The 25,738-nt window shown below is 43.1% G+C and overlaps 1 protein-coding gene across 2 annotated transcripts in view; it reads right to left on the minus strand.

Annotated features, from left to right (window-relative positions):
- DTD1 (D-aminoacyl-tRNA deacylase 1) overlaps positions 1–25,738 on the minus strand; it is a 264,370-nt gene that overhangs the window by 71,488 nt on the left and 167,144 nt on the right. For both annotated transcript variants that reach the window (XM_064275735.1, XM_064275734.1), the window contains exon 5: positions 16,766–16,939. In XM_064275735.1, coding sequence (XP_064131805.1) covers positions 16,787–16,939 — 153 coding nt within the window. In that variant the 3' untranslated portion in view covers positions 16,766–16,786. The remainder of the gene's footprint in view (positions 1–16,765; positions 16,940–25,738) is intronic.

Below are 25,738 nucleotides of genomic sequence, written 5' to 3' on the forward strand. Positions count from 1 at the left end.
AATTGATAAATCTCTAGCCAGACTAACCAAGAAAAAAAGAAGAGAAGGCACAAATTACCAGTATGAAGAATGAAAGAGGCAACCTCACAACAGATCTTACAGACATTAATAAAGACGTATCAGGAACAACTTTTTGCCTACAAATCTGACAACTTAGATGAAATGAAAAATTCCCTGACAAAAGATATGAAAGTCTCATTCTTTTGAAAATGAGTGAGACAAAGGGGTCAGGAGCCCAAAGAAAGCACAAGCACAAAGAATAAACTAAATGCTTATTCTTGGCGTATTAATATATCAAAACGGTTGGTTCTTGGACATTAAATGTCCCAGTGTCTCAGGTTTCCCTCCGCAATTCTGAGGCTACAACAAAAGCCAGCTGATCTTGCCAAGATTTGTGGTGCTTCTAGGAATCTGTTACCTAAGAGTTTAACTAAACATCAAAGCTTAACAGAATGGTTTTCATTCCCTCAGATCTAACTTCTAATCAGATGGATTTCAGCAAAAGCAAAAAGATTCTGCTAGCAGTAGGTGTGCCCATGGTGACATCATTTCTGTAAACATGGTTCCTGAGATGATGAGGAGGCGCCTAGATGGAATTAACAGCCTCCCATTTCTATGCTCCAGCTTGGTATCAAGGCCTCCAGACCCACACAAGTAAGGCTACTTGGAAGCACAGGGAGTCCATGAAAAGTTCCATCCAGAACCATACAAGGATTGCAAACTCCCCTGAGGCCTAACCCACTGTTACAGTCCTGTACTACTTTCTAAGAGATATCTAAAAGACCACCAGGGACCATTAGGGAATGGGAAACACACAGTGTAATTCCTAGAAACCATATTACTTCCATTTTTAAGTCCAAAACAAAAAAGCAACCCATCTGCACCTATATTTTATTCAAGAAGTTAACCCAAACTTCAGAACCTGGGCGTATTAATACTCCTTCTCCACTTGGTGTATCAATAAAGTGAAATCCTGAAATTTTAGCTCCCACATTGGTCTTTAGAAAACCAATCTGTCTATCTCAATGCATTCTTGTGATGTCCCTTTGGGCCAGGTGAACCATTCGAGGGCAGACATGATCTGTAGGCTGGGACACCAGGCAGACAGTGGGAAGAAGTGCCTGATCAATGAGCATCACAATTTCATAGCATTATAGAGGAAGTAGAGGGACCAGAGCCTTCCTCCAGCTGTTGGGGTGGTTCTCTTCTAGTGCCTTCAAACGTTAGGGGCAGTGGTGAACTTCATCGGTGAGGCAGCCCAGGACCAGAAGTGAGGAATCCCTCAACAGCTTGTTTATTAAAAAGAGTGTGTCAAAGATGCTGCCTTCTAGATGACCAACGTCTGGCTTCATGGTGACCGAGCAACTACAAGACCTAAGTGCTGACTTTGGACATACACACTCCACAGAACCTCTCTCCAGGTGACTGTCAAGAGAGCGTTTACTTATGTATTTATTTTAGGTCACAGCTGGGAATCTCATCTAAACTCTTTCACCTAGAAAAACAAGGTGGTTCTATGCATAAATATGAGCATTGTTAGGAAGTCAATGTCATCAATGAAGTTTTCATTCTGACCTTCTAACATTCCTGTAGGGTCCAGTAGCCCTCCACCTAATTGTCAAAAGAGAGAATCTCTTCCTTTGCTCAAGTGTTGATAGTCTTGACTGATGAGAATATAGGATGAGTGATTAGATTTCCTAATTAAGAAAAGACATCTTGGTGTAATGCAAGAAAACATGCAGGAAAAAAAAAAGTTATCTGAAAGTAGAAGGAACTCTGACCACAAAAATTTAGAATTGGACTTTTCATCATACGTCTTCCCTCATCGACTTCTCATATATGTCTGTATCATTTAACCACATCAGTCTTACAGAGTTCACGGTGGTTCAGGTGATCTCAAAATTGTAACCTGATCCCTCCAAATTAATGCTGTCCAACAGAACTTTCTGCAATGACAGAATTGTTCTACATCAGCAAGATCTAATTTAGTAGCCACTAATTACATGTGACTAATGACCACCTTTTGAGTTGGAATCGACTCAACGGCACTGGGTTTGGTGTTTGGTTTTGGTTACTGACCACCTGAAATGTGGCTACTGCAACTGAGGAACTGAATTTTGTTGTTGTTGTTGTTAGGTGCCACGGAGTTGGTTCCAACTCACAGCAACCCTATATACAACAGAACAAAACACTGCCCCGTCCCACGCCATTCTCATAATTGTTGTTTTGCTTGAGCCCACTGTTACAGCCACTGTGTCAATCCATCTCATTAAGGGTCTTCCTCTTTTTCCGCTGACTCTCTACTTTACCAAGCATGATGTCCTTCTCCAGGGACTGGGCCCTCCTGATAACATGTCCAAAGTATATGAGATGAAGTCTCACCATCCTTGCTTCTAATGAGCATTTTGGCTATACTTTCTTCAACAGATTTATTCCATTTTCTAGCAGTCCATGGTATATTCAATATTCTTCACTAACACCGTAATTCAGAGGCATCTATTCTTCTTCAGTCTTCCTTATTCCTTGTCCAGCTTTCCCTTGCATATGAAGTGACTGAAAACACTGTGGCTTGGGTCAGGTGCACCTTAATCCTTAAAGTGATACCTTTGCTTTTTAACACTTTAAAGAGGTCTTTAATTTTAATTTAGAGAATTTAATTTTGATTAATTTAAATTTAAATACCCACAGGTAGCTGGTGGCTACTGTAACTGACAGTGCACTCTGGTTATCTGTAAGCTTATCTGGGGATGACAGCAATCCCCTCTTCTACCGGGAAGAATGTGACTGAATATTCCTTTTAACAGAAAACACACACCTCAACTGCTCTAGCTCATTAAGAAGAAATGTGCTCAGCCAGGACATATCTTACAAAGGTCAAATTGAATAAGCAAACAGACAGTGCTTCCAAAACACTATCCTTTTTTGGTTTCGAGTGTGTTGGTGTTTAAGGGCAGAAATGTAGGGAGCTGGTCAAGGGCACACTCCTCACACAATCTAACTATGGCAGCTAACATCAAAATCCAATACTCAAATGAGGCATTGTTTTAGTGAAAAGCTGCCCCAACACCTTCAACTCCGGGCCAGAAAGGGGGAAATAATTGAGCTGCAGCCTCATAAAAACCTTGAATTCTCCCAGCAAGGTGTGGTAGCTTGAAAGAATTGAGAAAGAGGACAAAAACGGAAGTCAATTTTAGCAGTTTCACATCCATTTAATAAAATAAGAACCCTCGTTTGCAATGTGATAGAGAAATGTTGACACTCAAAATGTCCTCTGAACCAGGAAGCTTTCTGACTCATTTTCAAAGAAAACTATGCCCAAGATCATGCGGTCTCTTGTTCCATTTTCTTGTGCCCTTTCTTTCTCTCTCATCCCTTAGAAACTCAAAGCTGCCCCCCGTTAGGGCCTGTGAGGCTCCCTAGGGCTTTTTCTGTTTTTAAAGAAGAGCAAATGAAAACTGCAGCTTTCTTTGCAGAGGTAGGACTGCTGTTTTTCTGTGGAGCAAAGCAAATGCCAAGGTCACCTTCCTTCTGTCACTACTTAACGCCAGCTCTTACAGATACCTGAATATTTGGTGGAGATTTTATGCATCTACTGGGATGACAAATATCATCAGACGGGGCAACAAAATCCCATGGGCAATAAAAGAACCAAATACCCAACTGGAGTACCAGCTGCCATTTAGTCCTGGCCCCCAAGCGTGGGAACATGGCTGAACGACCAGAAGTGGGAGCATCCCAACCCTCCCTGGCCCTGGCTGGCTGTGGGGGCTACAGAGGTTACAAGCACAAAGGCAACAAGGCCCTCCCCTTCACACCCATCTGTGCCTGGACACCAGCACCAGCCACAGGCCTCTGACTTGAATAACTACAACAGGACACTGACCGTAAACTTTCAATAAATGAAGTTTTCTTTGTATGTATGGTCAAACACCCAGACACTACCACACAAATGTGCAAAGACACATGGCGTCTTTATTTTTATGGGCCAATCGGAACTTCCTCACGCACCTGCATTCTAACGAGTAGCAGCAGTAGCTGCAACAGTAACTCACTGCTGCCTTGGTGTCAACATCTCTGCAGGTCCTCAGTGGTCTCTGTGGCTGGAGAGCTGGTCTAGCTCAGTGTCCTACCTTGGCGTCAAGGCATGAGGGTGGATGACTGCCTGAGGTATGGTTTCTTGATTGTTCAGGAGCTGTCATGGATTGAATTGTGTCCCCCCAAAATGTGTGTCAACTTGCTAGGCCATGATTCCCAGTATTGTGTGGTTGCCCACCATTTTGTGATCTGATACGATTATCCTATGTGTTGTAAGTCCTAACCTCTATAATGTTAATGAGGCAGGATTAGAGGCAGTTATGTTAATGAGGCAGGACTCAATCTATAGGGTTAGGCTGAGCTGATCTCTTTTGAGGTATAAAAGAGGGAATCTAGCAGAGAGGGGTGGGGACCTCATGCCACCCTGAAAGAAGCACCTGGAATACAGTGCATCCTTTGGACCCAGGGTCTCTACGCTGAGAAGCCCCTAGACCAGGGGAAGATCGATGACAGGACCTTCCCATAAAAGCGGCAGAGAGAGAAAGCCTTTCCCTAAAGCTGGCACCCTGAATTCGGACTTCTAGCCTCCTAGACTGTGAGAGAACAAATTACTGTTTGTTAAAGCCATCCACTTGTGGTATTTCTGTTATAGCAGCACTAAATAACTAAGACAGGAACCCAAGGCCCTCACTGGCTGACCTAGCCTCACCTCAACTCCCACAAGCAGAACAGACCTCTCCAAACCTCATGCAGGGAGCCAGAGAGATCATAGCTGAAGCCTGGAGGGGTCTTTAGTGCAATTAAGGCCGAGGCCATGACCCCACAACCTTAGGGGCAGGTGTACCTTACCTCTTCCTCTGCATGGCCCTGACCAGCCCACTGGACCCCAACAGGGCTCTCTTCTGCACCTCTCACAAGGCAAGGGGGACACTCCGGATTTCTTTCACACCGTATGAGAGTAAAGGACACTAGAAGGCACTCCCTGCTGCCCAACCATGCCTTGCTGCCCCTCTACTCACTGCAGCAGCTCATGGAGATTGGAGTCGTCCTGCACAGTGGTCTCCTTCACAGGCCTCATTGCTTCCATCTCTCCCATCAATGGAGCTCCCCACCCCCAAGGAGTCTGGCTTGGAGTGGAGAGCCAGAACACTCAGGTGTGGCCTCTGGCTTCCCTTCCCTTTGTCCCTCTTCCCTTTCCCACTGACACCTCTAACCTGAGGGCTTCCATCCTGTCAAGCAAGGGCTCCCCAACATCATCTCCCTGCCTACTCCCTAGGGCCAAAATGGTAATATGGCTGCAGTGAACTTGATTTGCAGGGAAGGAAAGGGAAAACCACACCTGTATACTATTTTTGAAACTTCTGGCCCTCCTTTGCTTCTACCTCTCTGTCTGGTTGGTGGGACAACAGTAAGATCGCTACTCAATCTACTCAATCTGCACTACCCTGAGAAGAAAATAAATACAATTACAAGCTTAAAACAATGTCATTGATTTTGTTGTTGTTGTTAGCTGCCATCGAGTTGGTTCTGACTCACAGCTACCCTATGTGCCACAGAACGAAACACTGCCCAGTCCTGTACCATGCTCACAATCGTTGCTATGCTTGAACCCATTTTTGCAGCCAGTGTGTCAATCCATCTTGTTGAGGGTCTTTCTCTTTTTCACTGACCCTCTACTTTACCAAGCATGAAGTCCTTCTCCAGTATTGATCCCCCCTGACATGTCAAAAGTATGTAAGACACAGTCCCACCATCCTTGCTTCTGAGAAGTATTCTAGTTGTACTTCTGCTAAGACAGATTTGTTCATCGTTTTGGCAGTTTGTGGTATATTCAATATTCTTTGTCAATACCACAATTCAAAGGTGTCACTTCTTCTCCGGTCTTCCTTATTCATTGTCTAGCTTCCATATGCATATGATGCAACTGAAAATACCATGGCTTGGGTCAGGTGTACTTTAGTCTTCAAAGTGACATCTTTGCTTTTCAACACTTTAAAGAGGTCCTTTGCAGTAGATTTGCCCAACGCAATGTGTCTTTTAATTTCCTGACTGCTGCTTCCAAGGGTGTTGACTGCACATCCAAGTAAAATGAAGTTCTTGACAACTTCAATTTTTTCCCTGTTTATCATGATGCTGCTTATTGGTCCAGTTGTGAGAACTTTTGTTTTCTTTACGTTGAGGTGTAATCCATACTAAAGGCTTCGGTCTTGGATCTTTATCAGTAAGTGCTTCAAGTCCACTTCACTTTCAGCAAGCCAAGTTGTGTCATCTGCTTAACACAGGTTGTTAATGAGTCTTCCTCCAATCCTGATGCCCCATTTTTCTTCATATAGTCAAGCTCATTGACTTTAGAGAAGGAAAATTAGATGCTTACAAGCCTATGGGAAATTTTACCTCTTAAGCTTGGGAAATGCTGGAGAGCAATGTCCGCTTTACCTCCTGCCCTCTGCTTCTGAGCTCAGTTTTCTTTCTCTGAACATGTCCTCCTGGGGGTGCTATGACATTACACAGTTCCCTTTGCTCTGTGCATGTGGCCCACAGGTATTTTCTTGCTCACAGAAATAGCAAAATTACCCCCAGGATGCCCAGGGGCCACAGGATACCTACCACAGTGGCGTACTCTCTCCTGGGATTTACTCTGAGGCCAATAACTAAAGCAAACAGAATCTTCAAGTTGTTATGTTTTGTACTAAAAACTAAGAGAACAACTCAATCCCCTTCAATAGATAAAACATAGATTTTCAAGGTACTGATCAGATATAGTTAAAGCAAAAATCAAAACATCAGATTAATAAAATATATTATCAGGTTAATCATACAATAGAGAAAGGAATCAGCTAGGTGGCACTAGAATTTTTAAAGATTTTTTGAAAAGACAAAGCTCCAAGGTACACTTGACTGTGTGTGTGTTTAGGTTGACAAGCTGGGTTTGGTTGCTAGACTTGAGTGGTTATATTTTTATTCCTTTCCCATTCATTGCATTCATCATAGGTATCTGAAAATTCAATACTTTAAACTTGTGAAAAGTCCCAGCTCACTGGGGAAAAAGCTATTGCTTACTGTCTCGAGCAAGATTTAAGGGACGGGCATGGTTCTATGCCTGAGTGGAGCCCAGAGAGTAAAGAGCAGAAACACTGGGCAGCAGCCCCTGAGCCCAAGAAGTGAAAACAAGAAGCGTCCAGTCTAGGTTTGCTTCTGAACCAAGTAACTCCCCATTAACAAACCTGGCTGAGTGAATGTCGGCCCCTAGCAATCAGATTTGCCAGTTGTCAGTCAGGAAGCAGAAGATGGGGCCCGGATATTCTCTGTGACACCCTCCCCTGTGCAGAGGGGAAGCTTGAAAAGAAGTTGCACAGAAACAAGGGGGCAGATGGGGCAGTTAACTTATTGCTTCCCTGCCCCAGCCCACCAGGGACCAGGTATTGTGACTTTTACCTGCCCTGCTCATTCACAGTATCACTGTTCAAGGAGATTAGTTTTATTCTCTTATTTAACAGCAGAAAAGTCAAGGAAGCAGAAATTACATAACTTACTTTCTTAGGCTGGGTTCTGTAGAGCAGCAAAACCAGTAAATTGTATAAATACATATATAGATGTCAAGGAAATGGCTCACACGGTTGTAGAGGAACATCCCAATTCCATGGATCAGGATAGAGGTTTCTTCTGATTCACATAACCGCAAGGGCTGGCAAACCCAAGACTGGTGGGTCGGAAAGCAGGGCTCTTGCTCACAGACTGTGGAGATCAACGGATCCCAAGAAGAGCGGACATGACCGCAAGGCTTCTCCTGATTCATGTAGCTACAGGGGCTGATGAACCAAAGATCGACAGGTTGGAGAGCAGAGCTCTAGCTCACAGGCTGTGAAGATCGACGAATCCCAAGAACAGCAGATAAGCTGGTAGCTCAAGTACCAAGAACCGGAGGTCAGACGAACAGGAGGAAGCTGCAGGATCCAGAGCAGGCAGAAGCCAGAACATCCAATTATATTCGGATGCAGGCCACATGTCCAAGGAAACTCCCTTTCAACTGACTGGCTATTCATAGCAGATCCCATCATGGGGATGACCACACATCAAATCTCAACAGAGAAGCAATCACAAAATTATACGATTGCCAAAACACTGAGAATCATGGCCCAGCCAAGTTGACACAAAATCTTAGCCATCACACTCACTATCACACAGAAATTACTAGAATGGAAATATGAACTTCATGAGTTTCTGAGATACTATTCAACCCACTTAATTAATGTAACTGAATAGCTAACTTAAGGAGTCCCTTGTTCTTGTAGTTAGGTGTCGTCAAGTCTGTTTTGAGCCATAGGGGCCCTATGAGTTTACTGATATGGGTCCACTAAGCACAGATTCTTCATTCAATGTTTCAGCTCAAGAAGTTAGGAAAGGATCTAACTCCAGGTCTTTGCACACATTTCAATATTTTACTTTGTCTTCTCAAGCTGCCCTTTGAAACCTTCTGTTCAGCTCTTTTACTTCATTTTTTCCATTTGCTTTAGCTACTTTACTTTGAAGAGCAAGTTTCAGAGTCTCTTCCGACATCCATTTTGGTCTTCTCTTTCTTTCCTGTCTTTTTAATGACCTTTTGCTTTCTTCATGTATTGCTGTCCTTGATGTTTTCCCACAACTCATCTGGTCTTCAGTCATTAGTGTTCAATGAGTTAAATCTATTCTTGAGATGGTCTCCAAATTCAGACGGGATATACTCAATGGTATACTTTGGCTCCTGTAGACTTGTTTTAATTTTCTTTAGGATCAACTTGAACTTGCATATGGGCAATTATTGGTCTGTGCTGCAGTTGGCTCCTGGTCTTGTTCTGATGATACTGAACTTTTCCACAGTCTCATTCCATATCCAGATGTAGTCCATTTGATTCCTGTGTTTTCCATCCAGTGAGGTCCATGTGTACAGTTGCCATTTATGTTGTTGGAAAAAGGTATTTCTGATGCAGAAGTTATTGGGCTCGCAAAATTCTATTATTCGATCTCTGGCATTGTTTCTATTGCCAAGGCCATATTTTCCAACTACAAGTCCTTCTTTTTCATTTCCAACTTTTGCATTCCAATCACCAGTAATTATCAATGCACCCTGACTGCATGTTTGATCGATTTCAGACTGGAGACGTTGGTAAAAATCTTCCATTTCCTCATCTTTGGCATTAGTGCTTGGTGTGTGAATTTGAATAATAGTTGTATTAACTGGTCTCCTTGTAGTTGTACGGATATTATCCTATCACCGACAGTGTTGTACTTCACGATAGATCTCAAAATGTTCTTTTTGACAATGAACACGATGCCATTCCGCTTCAATTTGTCATTCCCAGCATAGTAGACCATATGACTGTCTGATTTCAGCTCACTAATGCCTAGGGAAACCCTGGTGGTGTAGTGGGGTTAAGTGTTACAGCTGCTAACCAAAGGGTTGGCAGTTGGAGTCCGCCAGGTGGTCCTTGGAAACTCTATGGGGCAGTTTTACCTTGTCCTATAGGGTCGCTATGAGTTGGAATCGACTCGACGGCACTGGGTTTGGTTTTTGGTTTTTTAATGCCTAGGATATCAATCTTTATAAGATCCATTTCATTTTTGACGACTTCCAATTTTCCTAGGTTAATACTTCATACATTCCACATTCTGATTATTAATGGATGTTTGCAGCTGTTTCTTCTCACTTTGAGTTGTGCCACATTGGCAAATGAAGGTCCTGAAAGCTTGATTCATTAATGTCGACTATACTTTGAGGAGGCAACTCTTCCCCAGTCATATTTTGAGTTCCATCCAACCGGAAGGGCTCATCTTCTGACACTGTATCACACAGTGTCCTGCTGCTTTCATACGGTTTTCACTGGCTGGCTAACTTTTTTCAGAAGTAGACCTCCAGGTCCTTCTTTCTAGCCTGACTTAGTCTGAAATCTCCACTAAAACCTGTCCACCAAGGGTGACCCTGCTGGTATTTGAAATACCAGTGGCAAAGCTTCCAGCATCACAGCAACACACAAGCCACCACAGTTTGACAAACCGACAGCCGCATGGTGGAAGGAGACCCTTAATGTACTATAAACTACGGCATGGTTCAACTCTACAGATCTAAGAATCTGGCTAGGTTATAGTTCAGAAATACTAGCAATAATTGTGATAACAAAAATGACTATGGGTATGAGCAAATCATCAAGTTGTGTTTTTTGGGAAGTGGGAACAAAAGTTTTACGTTACATAAATGTAACGTGAAATGTTATTGTGTACTCACGAGTATTTAACATATTTCAGACTTCAAATATCACATCTCAGAAGGCTCTCCCTAACTCACACCAGCTTTTTCCATTCCTGAAGAAAAACCAGCAGCTTTAGGCCATGAACATGGTGATGGTGATAGAGGAGGCACAATATGAAGTAAATCCCTTTGATCCACTCTTTGCTTTCCTGTGCGCATAAGAGACACACAAGCCAAGGTGGGTACCACACCTCCATCACCTCCTCACAATTATACTTGGAAGAAAACATAGTTATAGGAGGAAAAGTCAACAGGATTTATTATCCAGTTCCTCCTTAAAACTACCAATGAGTCAACAAATATTTCTGGGTCACTTACTATGGCAAAGCTGTATGGGGCTAAAAAGAAGAACAGATAGACCATGATGTCACTGCGTCAGCAGTCTGCTTAGGGAGGAAAATACTCTTCCTCTGAACACAACTCTTTCTACAAAGCCACTGATCTGGAGTCCATCATTACATAAATCAAGGATCTCATTCTACTTTTCTCTAAATAGTAAGCCAGTCTCCCCCCTAAATAAACCACCCTTTATGAGCTCTCTATTCTGTTCCTTTGGTAGCGACCCTATAGGACAGAGTAGAACTGCCTCATAGGGTTTCCAAGGAGCACCTGGTGGATTCAAACTGTTGACCTTTTGGTTAGCAGCCAAGCTCTTAACCACTGTACCACCAGGGCTCCTTATTACTATGGGTTTTAAAATATATCTCAAAATCTGGTAGTTTCTGTCCTACAGTACATTTCATAGATAGACTTCTAGCACGTACTCCCTTTTGGAAAGGAAAGAGAAGGCAGAAAACCACCTTATTTGGTCTCCTCTCTTGAAACATGATGTTTCCAGGGTGAACCTATCTGCTGATTTGGTTTTAACCAGTCTATGAGCGGATGGCTCTCAATCTACACCTCAACCTCACTTCTCAGCCCAAGACCCATTGGCTCAGCAATCCACAAGACAACATCTTTGGCTGTCAGTGGGGGCTTGATACATAACATGTCCAAAATAAGTATCGTCAGCAACCCTCCCCCCATCTTCTGTTTGTTCACCAGGAACCTAAGTCATCTAGATGTCTCCTCCTCAGCATCAAATTAGCCACTAAGTTTAAATGATTCTATTTACAGCTTGAAAGATGCCAATCTTTCCCTCTCTTCTCACTATAATTTCTTCTCTTCATCTCTTCAACTGACTCCTAACTGGCCCATCTGCTTCTGGTCTCAATCCCCAAGGCTGCTAGGGTGATCCTTTTTTTTTTTAATTTTTACTGTACTTTAAGTGAAAGTTTACAAATCAAGTCAGTCTGTCACATATAAGCCTATATACACCTTACTCCATACTCCCACTTACTCTCCCCCTAATGAGTCAGCCCGCTTCCTCCTTCCAGTCTCTCCTTTCGTGACGATTTTGCCAGTTTCTAACCCTCTCTACCCTCCTATCTCCCCTCCAGACAGGAGATGCCAACACAGTCTCAAGTGTCCACCTGATACAAGTAGCTCACTCTTCATCAGCATCTCTCTCCAACCCATTGTCCAGTCTCTTCCATTTCTGATGAGTTGTCTTCGGGAATGGTTCCTGTCCTGGGCCAACAGAAGGTTTGGGGACCATGACCGCCAGGATTCCTCTAGTCTCAGTCAGACCACTAAGTCTGGTCTTTTTATGAGAATTTGGGGTCTGCATCCCACTGATCTCCTGCTCCCTCTGGGGTTCTCTGTTGTGCTCCCTGTCAGGGCAGTCATCGATTGTGGCCAGGCACCATCTAGTTCTTCTGGTCTCTCAGGATGATGTAAGTCTCTGGTTCATGTGGCCCTTTCTCTCTCTTGGGCTCATAGTTATTGTGTGACCTTGGTGTTCTTCATTCTCCTTTGATCCAGGTGAGTTGAGACCAACTGATGCATCTTAGATGGCCACTTGTTAGCATTTAAGACCCCAGACGCCACATTTCAAAGTGGGATGCAGAATGTTTTCATAATAGAATTATTTTGCTAATTGACTTTGAAGTCCCCTTAAGCCATAGTTCCCAAACCCCCGCCCTTGCTCCGCTGACCTTTGAAGCATTCAGTTTATCCCGGAAACTTCTTTGCTTTTGGTCCAGTCCAGTTGAGCTGACCTTCCGTGTATTGAGTATTGTCCTTCCCTTCACCTAAAGCAGTTCTTTTCAGCTAATTAATCAGTAAAAAACCCTCTCCCTCCCTCCCTCCCCCGCCCCCGTAACCACAAAAGTATGTCTTCTTCTCAGTTTATACTATTTCTCAAGATCTTATACTAGTGGTCTTATACAATATTTGTCCTTTGCCTCTGACTGATTTCGCTCAGCATAATGCCTTCCGGGTTCCTCCACGTTATGATATGTTTCACAGATTCGTCACTGTTCTTTATTGATGCGTAGTATTCCATTGTGTGAATATACCACAATTTATTTACCCATTCATCCGTTGATGGACACCTTGGTTGCTTCCAGCTTTTTGCTATTGTAAACAGAGCTGCAACAAACATGGGTGTGCATATATCTGTTCGTGTAAAAGCTCTTATTTCTCTAGGATATATTCTGAGAAATGGGATTTCTGCGTTGTATGGTAGTTCTATTTCTATCTTTTTAAGAAAACGCCAGATAGATTTCCAAAGTGGTTGTACCATTTTACATTCCCATCAGCAGTGTTTAACAGTTCCAATCTCTCTGCAGCCTCTCCAACATTTATTATTTTGTGTTTTTTGGATTAATGCCAGCCTTGTTGGAGTGAGATAGAATCTCACGGTAGTTTTAATTTGCATTTCTCTAATGGCTAATGATCGAGAGCATTTTCTCATGTATCTGTTAGCTGCCTGAATATCTTCTTTAGTGAAGTGAGTATTCATATCCTTTGCCCACTTTTTGATTAGGTTGTTTGTCTTTTTGTGGTTGAGTTTTAACAGAATCATATAGATTTTAGAGATCAGGCGCTGGTCAGACATGTCATAGCTGAAAACTCTTTCCCAATCTGTAGGTGGTCTTTTTACTCTTTTGGTGAAGTCTTTAGATGAGCATAGGTGTTTGACTTTTAGGAGCTCCCACTTAATCTGGTTTCTCTTCGTCATTTTTGGTAATGTTTTATATTCTGTTTATGCCTTGCATTAGGGCTCCTAAGGTTGTCCCTATTTTTTCTTCCATGATCTTTATCGTTTTAGTCTTTATGTTTAGGTCTTTGATCCACTTGGAGTTAGTTTTTGTGCATGGTGTGAGGTATGGGTCCTGTTTCATTTTTTTGCAAATGGATAACCAGTTATGCCAGCACCATTTGTTAAAAAGACTATCTTTTCCCCAATTAACTGACACTGGTCCTTTGTCAAATATCAGCTGCTCATATGTGGATGGATTTATATCTGGGTTCTCAATTCTGTTCCATGGGTCTATGTGCCTATTGTTGTACCAGTACCAGGCTGTTTTGACTACTGTGGCTGTATAATAGGTTCTAAAATCAGGTAGAGTGAGGCCTTCCACTTTGTTCTTCTTTTTCAGTAATGCTTTACTTATCTGGGGCTTCTTTCCCTTCCATATGAAGTTGGTGATTTGCTTCTCCATCACATTAAAAAATGTCATTGGAATTTGGATCAGAAGTGCATTGTATGTATAGATGGCTTTTGGTAGAATAGACATTTTTACTATGTTAAGTCTTCCTACCCATGAGCAAGGTATGTTTTTCCACTTATGTGGGTCCTTTTTAGTTTCTTGTAGTAGTACTTCGTAGTTTTCTTTGTATAGGTCTTTTACATCTTTGGTTAAGATTTATTCCTAAGTATTTTATCTTCTTGGGGGCTACTGTGAATGGTATTAATTTGGTGATTTCCTCTTCGATGTTCTTTTTGTTGACGTAGAGGATTTTTGTATGTTTATCTTATAACCTGAGACTCTGCTAAACTCTTCTATTAGTTTCAGTAGTTTTCTGGAGGATTCGTTAGGGATCTCTGTGTATAAGATCACATCATCTGCAAATAGAGATAATTTTACTTCCTCCTTGCCAATCCCGATGCCCTTTGTCTAGCCTAATTAGGGTGATCTTTTTAAAGAGTATATTTGATTATAACACTTGTAGACTTAAAATCTTCCAGAGGTTCCCTATCACCCCAAGATGAAACCAAACTTCTCAACATTGCATACCAGACCCTCTATGACCCAGAACCCTCCTACTTATCTAACTTAAGCCCTGGACCCCTCCTACTTACACCCAGTGGTGCAGTAACTCCTCATTATTTTGTCCCACAATCTTGCCCTTCCCTCCTCCTGAACCCTAAATAGCACGTGCCCCTGCTCTTTCTCTGCTTGGGCAGCTATTTCCACCCTCTCCTTTTATCTCTCCATTTCTACCTGTCCTTCCACTCTGAGTCCCAAGTCCTCCCTTCTGGGGAGCCTTCCCTGACAGCATCTACCCCTCACCACATTCACATGCCCACCCCCACACACTATGCTGCCACATCACTATTCTTGCTTCTCCACTGAGCTGTGAACTCCTTGGGGACAGATCCTTGGTTTCCTGTTTCTATGTCACCAGTGTGTGGTTCTGTGCCTGGCCGGTAAGAAGCTCCTGGCAGTATGTTCACTGGGGGAATAGCATGAGCAAAGGGCCTTTGGGGAATGAATCAAATTGTGGAGGCCTCTGACTTTCAGGCAGACAGGGGTCTTAAGGCTACAGTGAACCACGGTGAATTCCTGGGTATGGAAGTGGTAAGAATAAAGCACCAGGTTAGGAAAAGCAAACTGGGCCACATCATTCAGGAAGGATGGCGAGAGCTGAGGCAGGAGACTGTGAGAGGAGCTGAGAGCAAGAATGGGGAGGAGGAGCAACGACAGGAGACTCGATGACTGTGCTTGGTGTGGACTGTGTGTCTGCCAGTACTACACACATGCTAGCTGCAGCTGTCCACTGACAGGCAGCTCTGCAGGTGGTGCACCCTGAACCAACTCCTGGTGAGTAACCCTGAGTCCTGTGGGTAACAGACTGCCTGCATCACAAAGAATAAAACACAACTTCATTTGCCAACTTTTCTCTCCATCCTGGAAAGCAGCAGATTTAAGCTATAAATGATCGGCAACAAAAAGACAAATAACCCAATTTATAAACAGCCAAAAAAGGAAAAGGGGATCCCAGGATGGAAATGGGAAGAGGGTTGACAAATTGTGGGAAGTGAAGCCAAGGCCCTGAAATACTACGTACAAACTATCAAGTGGGAATTTAATTTGTTCTGTAAACTTCCACTTAATGCACCAAAAAAAAAAGGGGGGGGGGGGGGCGTCAAAGGACTGGAATAGACACTTGACCAAAGAAGAAATATAAATGGCCAATAGGCACGTGAAAAAAATGCTTAACATCATTGGTAATGTTGTTGTTGTCAGGTGCCATCGAGTCAATTCCGACTCACAGCAACTGTATAGGACAGAGTAGAACTGTCCGGTAGGGTTTCCTAGGCCGAAATCTTTATGGGAGCAGATTGCCAGTTCTTTTTTCCCGTAGAGCTGCTGGTAGTTTCGAACCTCTGATCTTTTGGTTAGCAGCAGAGTGCTTAACTATTGCGCCAACAGGGCTGCTTCCATTAATCATCAAAAAATGCAAATCAAAACCACAATGAAATACTACTTCACACCCACTAGGACGGCTATTATCAGGAAAATGGTAAACAGCAAGTGGGGGTGAGGATGTAGAGAAACTGGAACCCTTGTGCACCGCTGGTGGGAATGTAAAATGGTGCACCCAGTGTGGAAAACTGTGTGGCAATTACTCAAAAAGTTAAACGTAGAATTACCACGTGACCCAGCAATTCCACTCCTGGGTATTTACCCAAGAGACATGAAAGCAAGAACTCAAACAGATGCTTGTACACCCATGTTCATTGCAGCATTATTCACAGTAGCCAAAAGGTAAAACAACCCATGTGTCCTTCAACAGATGAATGGATAAACGAAATGTGGTATATGCATACAACGGAATATTATTCAGCCATAAAGAGAAGTGAAGTTGTGGTTCATGCTACCACATGGATGAACCTTGAAAATATTATGCCAAGTGAAACAAGTCAGTCACGAAAGGACAAATATTGTCTAATCCCACTTATATGAAATATCTAGAACAGTCAAACGCAGGGAGACAAAATCTATTAGTGGGTTTACCAGGGGCTGGGTGGGAGGAGAGGATGAGACTTACTGCTCGGGGTGATGGAAACTTTTGGAAACAGACAGTGGTGACAGCTACACATGGTGAATGTGATTAACGTCCATCAGTTAAAGGCATAAAAGTAGTTAAAATGGCAAATACTCTGCCATGTATATTTTACCATAATAGAAAAAAAAATTTTTTTTTTTTAAAGCAGCAGCAGCAGCAGCAACAGCTGCACAGGAATTCTGCCTCGGAAGCCATTCTGTCCCCCGCTCATTACAGTTTCCCCAAAACGTGAGAAGACACAATTATCTGGAGTGGGGGGACTCACACCTGAGTGCCCCGTTTCCTCGCCTACGGCTCCCGCTCCGACGACACGTCCCCTTCCGCTCCGCTGCTGGCACTGCGGTCTTCTTTCCGAGGAACGTTTCTCTCTTTGCTTGATTCAGAAGGCCCCTTGGCTCTGGTCTTTTCTTTCCGCTGCTGCTGTTTTTCAAGCTTTGACAGCTGATTATAAAAAAGAAAATGATTTTACAAATGTGAATATGTGCCTGTATATCCAAAACACCAATTACTACACAGGTGACAACCACTGAAAGAGCTTTTATCCAGTAACCTGGCATGCCACGGTAGTTCAATACAGCAAATTACACACACAGCACTTACCCGTCAGCCACCGGAATCATTAGTGCAGATCAGCCACGCCTGGACTCTCCCGCTGACCTTTTTCTTACCCATAATTCAACCTGTCTTACGGTATTTAGGAAGGAGTCAACTAATAGCTTCTTCAACTGGCTTAGAAGAGCTTTATAAGTGATAAACAGTTCCCGGGAGGTGCAGTTAACATGCTAGCTGAAAGGCTCAAGTCCTCCAGAGGTGCTTGGGAAGAAAGGCCTGGAGATCTGCTTCTGAAAAACCAGTCACTGAAAATACGGGGTCACTATGAGTTGGAATCAACTCAATGGCAACAGGTTTGTTTTTTCTAAATAATAAAGGTTTTTTGTTGTTAAAGTTTCTTTGATAGTTCTACAGCTTTTTCTTCCTAAGCTGTCTTCCCACTTACTGTTTTCTAAAGGTTAATGAAAACAATCCCCCATTTATTGAAGGTGACTAAGAAAAAAAAAAACACACTGAGACATCATCTTGGCTCGCTATCTGTAGGAACATTCAAATCCAAGTAACTCAAGGCTGTCCCCATCCGCCCAGGGCTCAGTCTCACACAAAGGCCTGTGTGTGATACCCTGCTGTCCATATTCCACTCTTCAGTGCTACTGAGAAGCCAAATTCTGAGAGAGTAAGGGAGAATAGCTCCCAAAGCATGCTTGCTCCGGAGGCTTCTTAGACCCTGTGATGTCCATCTGGTTCTGCACGGGTTCAGAGGTACTGTCAGCAAAAAGTGCAGGAATGCAGGAACACTACCTTGACCCTCCACCCTAACTCTGCCCCTTCTGCTGTGGACCAAGCTTTTAAACCACCTGTGGTAACTATGTGAGAGGCAGAGCCCACGTTCTGTAAATGACGTACTGCTGATCCCCTTACATTATTTTCCTTGAAACAAACCAACCACATATGGCACCATGCTTCAAAGTAAAGTTCTCTGTGAGAACATCGTGAACTGATCTAATAAATTTAAGCCTTTTCTCAGAAAACTTGGAATCCAGTGCATCCAAAATGTGGAATTTACATCTCAAGGCAAGGAAAGCGCCTGAGTTTTTTTTTTTTTTAGGAAACAAATGAAAAAGAAGAAAATAATTTGGTATTTCATACAAGCTTATCGCCTAAAATGGCAAGAGCTTTCCAATTAACAGTAAGATGTATGTCAAGGAGAACAGAAACCACTACAGGCCCTGTGACATAGAATCCATGAACACCAAGATGCAGAGCTTCTGTTTGTTTTTTAACCAACCAATGATGGTGCGTACACTACGAAGGAGACTGTCTCAAGTCTGTTGGCTAAAGTGCCTTAGAAATCTAACCTTGCAGAGGCAGCTCCTGGCCCACAGCAGCCTGCGGACAGCCCCGGGGTCAGCCTGCACCTCTCTCCTGGTGAAGCATGGGAAGGTGGGGGCCAAAGGATCCAGGACTGGAATATGAAGATCCAAACTTCTCCAACTCAGCTTAGCATGACTAAATCCACTGACAGAATAGGACTTTTCTCATTATTAGTTAAGACCCACCACCTCTAATTGTGTGGTATAAGAATAAACTAGTGTGAAGGTGAGCACTACAATGCTCTACCACAGGGCCTGCAAAAACTCAAAGCTTTGTCGGGTCTCTCTTGTTTGGAAAGACAGACAAAGTGAAAGCCTCCCAGGAGAAGGCTCAAGCTTTTGTTTATATCAGCTGAGTAATTAAATCACTCTTCATCAGCAACCAGGAGAGGAAATGGCGTGGACCCCACATGGCAATGAGTTTTGAGTGTTGGCACTGCCAGGTGGTGAACCCGCTTTTGGTTAAAATATCAGTGTCTGAAGCAGGTAGCAGTCCACTGAGCAGTCCACTTCATCTCCCCATGCTTCCATTTCCCTTCCTGTGAGGACATGCCATCACCTGCCCCATCTGACTCCCAGGGCCCTGGGAGGCTCAAATGTGACTGCGACTTGCACGGGCTCAGAGACATAAAAGGCACCGAGTAAATAGAATCATTACTGCCTGCTCCTGTCCTTTCACATCCCTTATGTCACTTCTGAAGCGTCTTTAAAGACTGATCCCTTCACACTGTGAAATGAGCCAGTATGAATGATGACATAAAACATGAAATGAATAACTTCAGGCTTCCACATACATTCATTAGCTGCAAGGAACACCTCAAAAAATAAATTTGAGGGTGTCACACTCTGTGAATCTTCCCTAAGATTCCACTCATTCTGGGGGAACATCAGACAAGATTCGCTGCCCTGCAGCTCTTATCACACACCCAGGCTGGCAGGTGGCCTGTGTCTGCGTCTCCATCACCTCACCTCTGTGGAGCATCCAAACCCGCCAGGCTGTTAAGCATCAGATTCAGTTTAGAAGGAGTCAAGAAAATCAATTTCTTTGTGAATCATTTCAGAACAAAAACAGGTACCTGGGAACTCATGATGGGAAGACTGCTCTTAGAGTGAACTCATATCTTAAACTTGCTTCCAACATGATTTGGGTAATGATGGTAAAAGCATATAGCCTCTCACAGATGTCCTACAGTCCATTTTGGTGGCAAGTCCCACCAGTTTAGGTCTTACTTCTCTCTCTTATTTGAGCCTAATATTTATAAAAGAGCACCTCTTTCCTCAAGGACCCATGTAAACATGTACATAACCTGAAATTGTAATTTAAGCTCTTTAAAGGCTGTCTCCGCACTTGGGAAACAAATGATTCCTTAGGTTCTGACAACCGATCCTTGTCACCTTTAGCATTCTGAGAAGTCAAGAGCAGATGCTATTAGTCCCAGATTGTTTCTGTGGTGGAGGTGAGGTCAGTTAGGGGAGAACACGCCCAAGGCCACTCCGCCAGTCAGTGGTCAGACTAGGGAAAGCTCCAGGTCTCTGGACTCTGAGCCAGGTATCTAGTCAACCTGACTCACCTGGACAGGGGCTTCTGGGGACTTCCACAGGTCTAACCCTGCTTTTATTCTTTCTAAGACGATGCCAGGTATGCCTGCCTTTGGGTTATTTTAATGTTAGTTATTTGCTGCCAGGCTGTTTTGCCCTGAATATGAGCAAAATCTAAATAAAGAGTGAAGGAAATAACAAAAGGAAAGCACAAGCCTCATGAAGTCAATTACTATGATTTTTATAGACCATGATGGGGATGGAAAAGTTCTAATCCAACCAACCCCCTGCAAAGATTCCAAGAAAGTCTTATGGTGCAAGTCATAAAGATCAAACATCTGCTCTGCAGTTACTTGTAAAAAGCCACAAGGTATTGATTACTCTGAAGGTGGTAGACCACAACTGTGCTCCTGCTGATGTCAGGAAGAAACTGGGTAGTCACGGGATACTGCAAAGGAAGGACATGCCCAACAGGTTCCTTTAGACTATGGACAAAAGGTCTGAAACTGATTGGCCCTTTGACTCATTTCAATAGCTTTAGACATTTTTTCTCCACAATGCTCACTGTCCTGCTAAATGCCAGCCAACTGCCACCACCAGTAAGAAACGTCCTGACCTTGTGGAGTCATTCAAACCGCCCTGTGCGATCATCCTCTCACCTGGACACACAAAATGAGCTGACGTCAGATATTTGTTTTGCTGTATAACTAATAAGTTCGAGGCAATATGTAATAAGTAAAACATGCTACGGAATATGCATACATTAACTCCACAGGGAGCCTCCTCAGGTGTTGGCTGAATTGATGACTGATGACATAAGGCACTAAAGGAACAAGTAACTTTTCTGTGCCTCAGTTTGCTCTGCTAGGCCACATCGTGGAGATGCAATAAAGCCCCAAAAGAGAAGGGAACAGCAACCCGGAAGAGCCCCTGTTCTCTGTAAGGGACAGAGACAGCTGCAGGAATGGACTACCCCGTCAATCAGACAGATCCACGCTCCAGCTCTGGAGCAGGCCTGCCCCCACTTGCTAGTCCAGTGACCACATGTCACCACTGCAGGCTGACTTTTGCCTTCACGATCAGGACATCTTTGGAGCTTTTGAAAGTCTATGACCTGCTGCTTCCTCCTTTTCTTCTTTCTGCTGCTCAGAATGACAGAGGATGGGAAGGTGAAAGAAGAGAAGGCAAATGCCAATTGGCAAATAATATTGGTAAAAATTTGAGAAGACAAGTTTCAATCAACTGTGGCATTTTAAATCAGCAGAAACCTACTTCCATAGATTATCTCAAGGTGCCTAAGCCATTAAAAAAAAGCAATGGGAATTTATATGTAGATAATTTGTCTTCTCAAATTGCAGCTGGATATAATTTCACATTATATGATAATTCTGAAAGCTTTTCTTGAAAAACGTACCTGTGTAATGAAAAACCTAAGAGAACATCCAAAGAGGGCATTTCCACCACACTGTAGGGCCCACCATTGTGCTAACTGTAGTGTTATTTTTAAATCATCTGGCTGCTTAACAGAAACATTACAAAGCAAAGTGTACACATGGTACCCAATTTTTATACATTATTAACTCTGCTTGAGGTTTTCGTGGGAATTATAAACATAAAATCAAGCAAGCAGGCATCTGTCCCCATCTGAAATCATGCAAGCTAATTTTATTTTCTAATTTCCCCATCATTTACAAAAACCCTCTCAGGCAAGCAAAAATAGCAGGGTAGGGGAGTGTTAAGCTGCCTTTCCTATTATACTCTCACTTCACTAGGTCTTCGCTGGTCCACTCCTTTACTGCTTAGGCTCAGGCTTAAACCACTCCAGCCTTCAGGCCCGAGTGGTTCCTTATTGTAGGTCACGGTGGGGCAGACCGAGGGGTCCGACTGAGGTCAGCCCAGGTGTGTTTCTCAGTCAGCACAACAGCCCTCACACCTTCCAAGTAAACCAGCAGGCACTGTCCGAGCCCTGTGTCCCCGGCCCAGCTCCACCGCACAATTGCCATGGAAGCCCACCACTTCCCAACACCAGCCCCTGTGTCCCTCTGCCTGAGGCATCATCGGGCCACAGGAGAGTGTAAGGCCACCAGAGTGCAAGGCTGGCAGAAAGTGTCAGGAATAAACACCTCTACAAGTGACCCTCAACCCCTGAGAGCTTAGTCAGTGCTAAAACCCAAGCTTTCTCACTCCTCATAGGGCCAACTCTGAGACATGTTCCACGGTGTCCCAGGGGGACTCAGGGCCAGGCCTGCTGCTTAACCACTCATGTGCCCTTTTTCCTCTTCTCCTTCCTGTCCCACGTGCCACCCCTCATCATCCTTCCTAGGAAGACCTCCAAAATCAACTACCGATACCTAAATCCTTTTACTTTTGGAGGGGAGGGGACCTAAACCAGAAACATTTCAAATACTTTGAAATAAAACCAGTTGTCATTGAATTAATTCTGATTCAGGACTACTCCATGTATGCCACAGTAGAACTGGGCTCCGTAGGGTTTTCGATGACTGATTTTTTCAGAAGTAGATCACTAGGCCTATCTTAGGAGGTGCCAATGGTAGACTCAAATGTCAACTTTCAGATAGCAGCTGAGCACATTAACAGCTTACACCACCCAGGGATTCCTCTTTGAGATAAGCCGTGCTGAGTTTGATAATTCGTTATGTGTAACTTCTTGGTTATCTGGCCTTCTATTAATCAGAATTTTACATTGGTTTACGCATCTGGACACAAGAGTGCAAGGGCAGATTTTAGAATTACCTCTACCCAAGACACTGAAAAACACTCAAACATGAAGCAACAGTCGAGCAAGTTTGAGTATAATCTTGTGACATTTACATTATATAGCCTGATTCTTTGAAACCTGGTAATCCATATACATGGCAAACTAGTAACCAGGATATTATGTTAGACTCTGTCCCCAACCCTACTGAGGAGCAAGGCAGCATTTCTAACACCTCCCAGTGCTGAAGCTGCCCTCTCTCCAACACACCTGTGGCCTGGGCTTTTCCTCTGATGGGGGCTAATGGTAAGACTTCAAGAGTTACAGGAGAGAAGTGACCACTTCCCCTCTACCAAAAGAGAAGCAACAGCCCCTGGCATTCCAGAGGACAAGGGGCCTCTGTCCATTCCACCCTTGGAGCAAATGGCCTCTCCTCTCCTTGCATCCTCTGAGTCTGTGTGTCTTTATCATTTTTTTAGGCTGCAAGTGATCTGAAGGCAGAAATAACAGCATCCCTACTTTGGTCAGCATCTATCATACCACTGGCACATGTCTGGCTGATAATCATGGACTGACAAAGTTTAAAGAGATGCTTAAATAATTTCTGTTTCGGTATTTCAATGCATAATTGGTAACAGAAAACTGTTATGAGCATTTTAAACTAATAGAGTTCTTTAAATAATTCAAAATGTTTCTTCAATTTGTAAGAGGCTTAAGAAAAAAAAAGAAACCTGTTCTCTCCCCCACTTGGTCTATATGTTGCACAGATGCCAACAGAGTAGACCTGGAACAATGAAGAATTACTGTGCAAAATAAAAATAAACCAGAAAGGAAGACATAGGACCCACAAAAACAGTAGACATGACCTAGGAGAGAAGGCAAGGCTTGGCCTAAGCAAACACAGAGCTCCAGCAAATTATAAGTTAATCAAACTTATCTGGATCTAAAACCCACACTCACAAGCAACTAAAAACAGTGAAGAAATGGAAATGCCCAATAAGCTTACGGAAAAAATTTCAACTTCACTAACAACTGAATCAATGCAAATAAAACAATGAGATAGATATAATTTATGATTTGCTGAGCCAACAAGGATTAAACAATTTTAATACTCAGCCTTTGTAACGGCTCCAGGAAAGGAACATCAACACGTGGGTGGTGGAGGGGGTACATGTAGACCTTGGGGAGCCCAATTTGGCTATGCACATTTCAAAGCACTACAAATATACACACTATGACCTAGCAATTTCGCCTCTTGGGATTGATCTTGTGGAAATAACTGGCTTATGCAAAAGGATATTCAATGCCTTGGTTTTATTTTATCTTTTTCTTTCCTGTTTCTTTCTCTTTTTTTAAATAATTTATTTTATTGCTTGTTGTGGTTGTTGACCATATATACAGCAAAAAATGTAACACCAATTCAACAATTTCTACATGTACAATTTGGTGATTACATTCTTTGAGTTGTGCAACCATTCTCATCCTCCTTTTCTGAGTTGTTCTCCCCCACTGACATAAGCTCAGTGTCCCCCCTCCCCGCAAGGTTCCTATCTAACCTTTCAAGTTGCTGTTGTCAAATTGATCCCATATAGATAGATCTGAAAACAGCGTAATGCTCAGGGCAGCAGTTAAGCTAAACTACTGTTTGGTTTTAAGATTTTAGGAGGTATTTTTCTTTTAAGGTTCAAAGATTATCTCAGGGCAATAGTTTCAGAGGCTCATTCTCCTCTATGGCTCTAGAAAGGCTGGAGTCTGTGAGAATTTGAAATTCTATTCTGCATTTTTCCCCTTTTGGTCAGGATTCTTCTACATAATCTTTGATCAAAATGTTCAGTAATGGTGCCCAGGTACCATCCAGGTCTTCTGGTCTCATGGCAAAGGAGGCAGTTGTTCATGGATGCAATTAGCCACACCATCTCCCCCTCCTATTCCCGACTCCTTTCCTCTGTTGCTCCAGGCAAATAGAGACAATTAATATGTGCCTTACTTTTATAAAAGTAAAAACCATGGAACAATCTAAATGCCCATAAAAAAGAGGATTCTCTAAATAAATTCTGAGACATTATATCAAAATCTATTTTCCAGATTAATCCAAAGGACTAATGGACCACAACTACCACAGCCTCCACCAGACTGAGTCAAGCACAACTAGATGATGCCCAGCTACCACCACTGACTGCTCTGACAGAGATCACAACAGAGGGTCCTGGACTGAGCTGGAGAAAAAGGTACAACTAAATTCTAACTCACAAAAAGACACCACACTTACTGGCTTGACGAGAGAGTGCAGAAACCTTGAGAATATGGCCCTCTGACACCCTTTTAGCTCAGTAATGAATTCACTATCGAGGTTCACCCTTCAGTCAAAGATTACACAGGCCCATAAAACAAAACAAGACTAAAGGGGCACACCAGCCCAGAGGCAAGGAGTAGAAGGCAGGAGGGAACAGGGAAACTGGTATAAAGGAACGCAAGGTCGAGAAGGGAGAATGCTGACACGTCATGCAGTTGTTAGCCAATGTCAAAAAACAATATGTGTACTAACTGTTTAAAGAGAAATTAGTTTGTTTAGTAAACCTTCATCTAAAGTACAATTAAAAAAGAAATCTATTTTCCATTTCAGGTGTTGTTATTGAAAATTTATGGCTAAAGTAACCAAAAACTAGAACTCCCATTTCTTTATCTGAAAAAAAAGATTTTGGGGGAGAAAAGGATAAAGTCAGCTCAGAGGGTTCTCTGGTATCAGACAGCGGGAAGCCCGAGTGTCCACAACAAGGCAGAAAGAGCAAGGGACAGAAGCATCTACCACTCCAGGTGATGAAGCCCTCAAACAAGAAAGCTGAGCAAGATAGCAAGTGACATACATACCTGCTACAAACTACATAGGGAGAAGAATGGCGACAATTAACAGTCACCTTGGACAGGTGAGGTGGGGCAGCAAACAGGAAGGTCCTTGCAGAGCGATGAGGTTCTACTTCAAAAGTTGGGAGGCGATTCACTTTATTGCTATGTGTTTTACATATATATGTGTTGTGTGTATTCTTTTCAGCTATCAAATAT

The sequence above is a fragment of the Loxodonta africana genome, chromosome 24 (assembly GCF_030014295.1).
Source record: "Loxodonta africana isolate mLoxAfr1 chromosome 24, mLoxAfr1.hap2, whole genome shotgun sequence".
Lineage (NCBI taxonomy): Eukaryota > Metazoa > Chordata > Mammalia > Proboscidea > Elephantidae > Loxodonta > Loxodonta africana.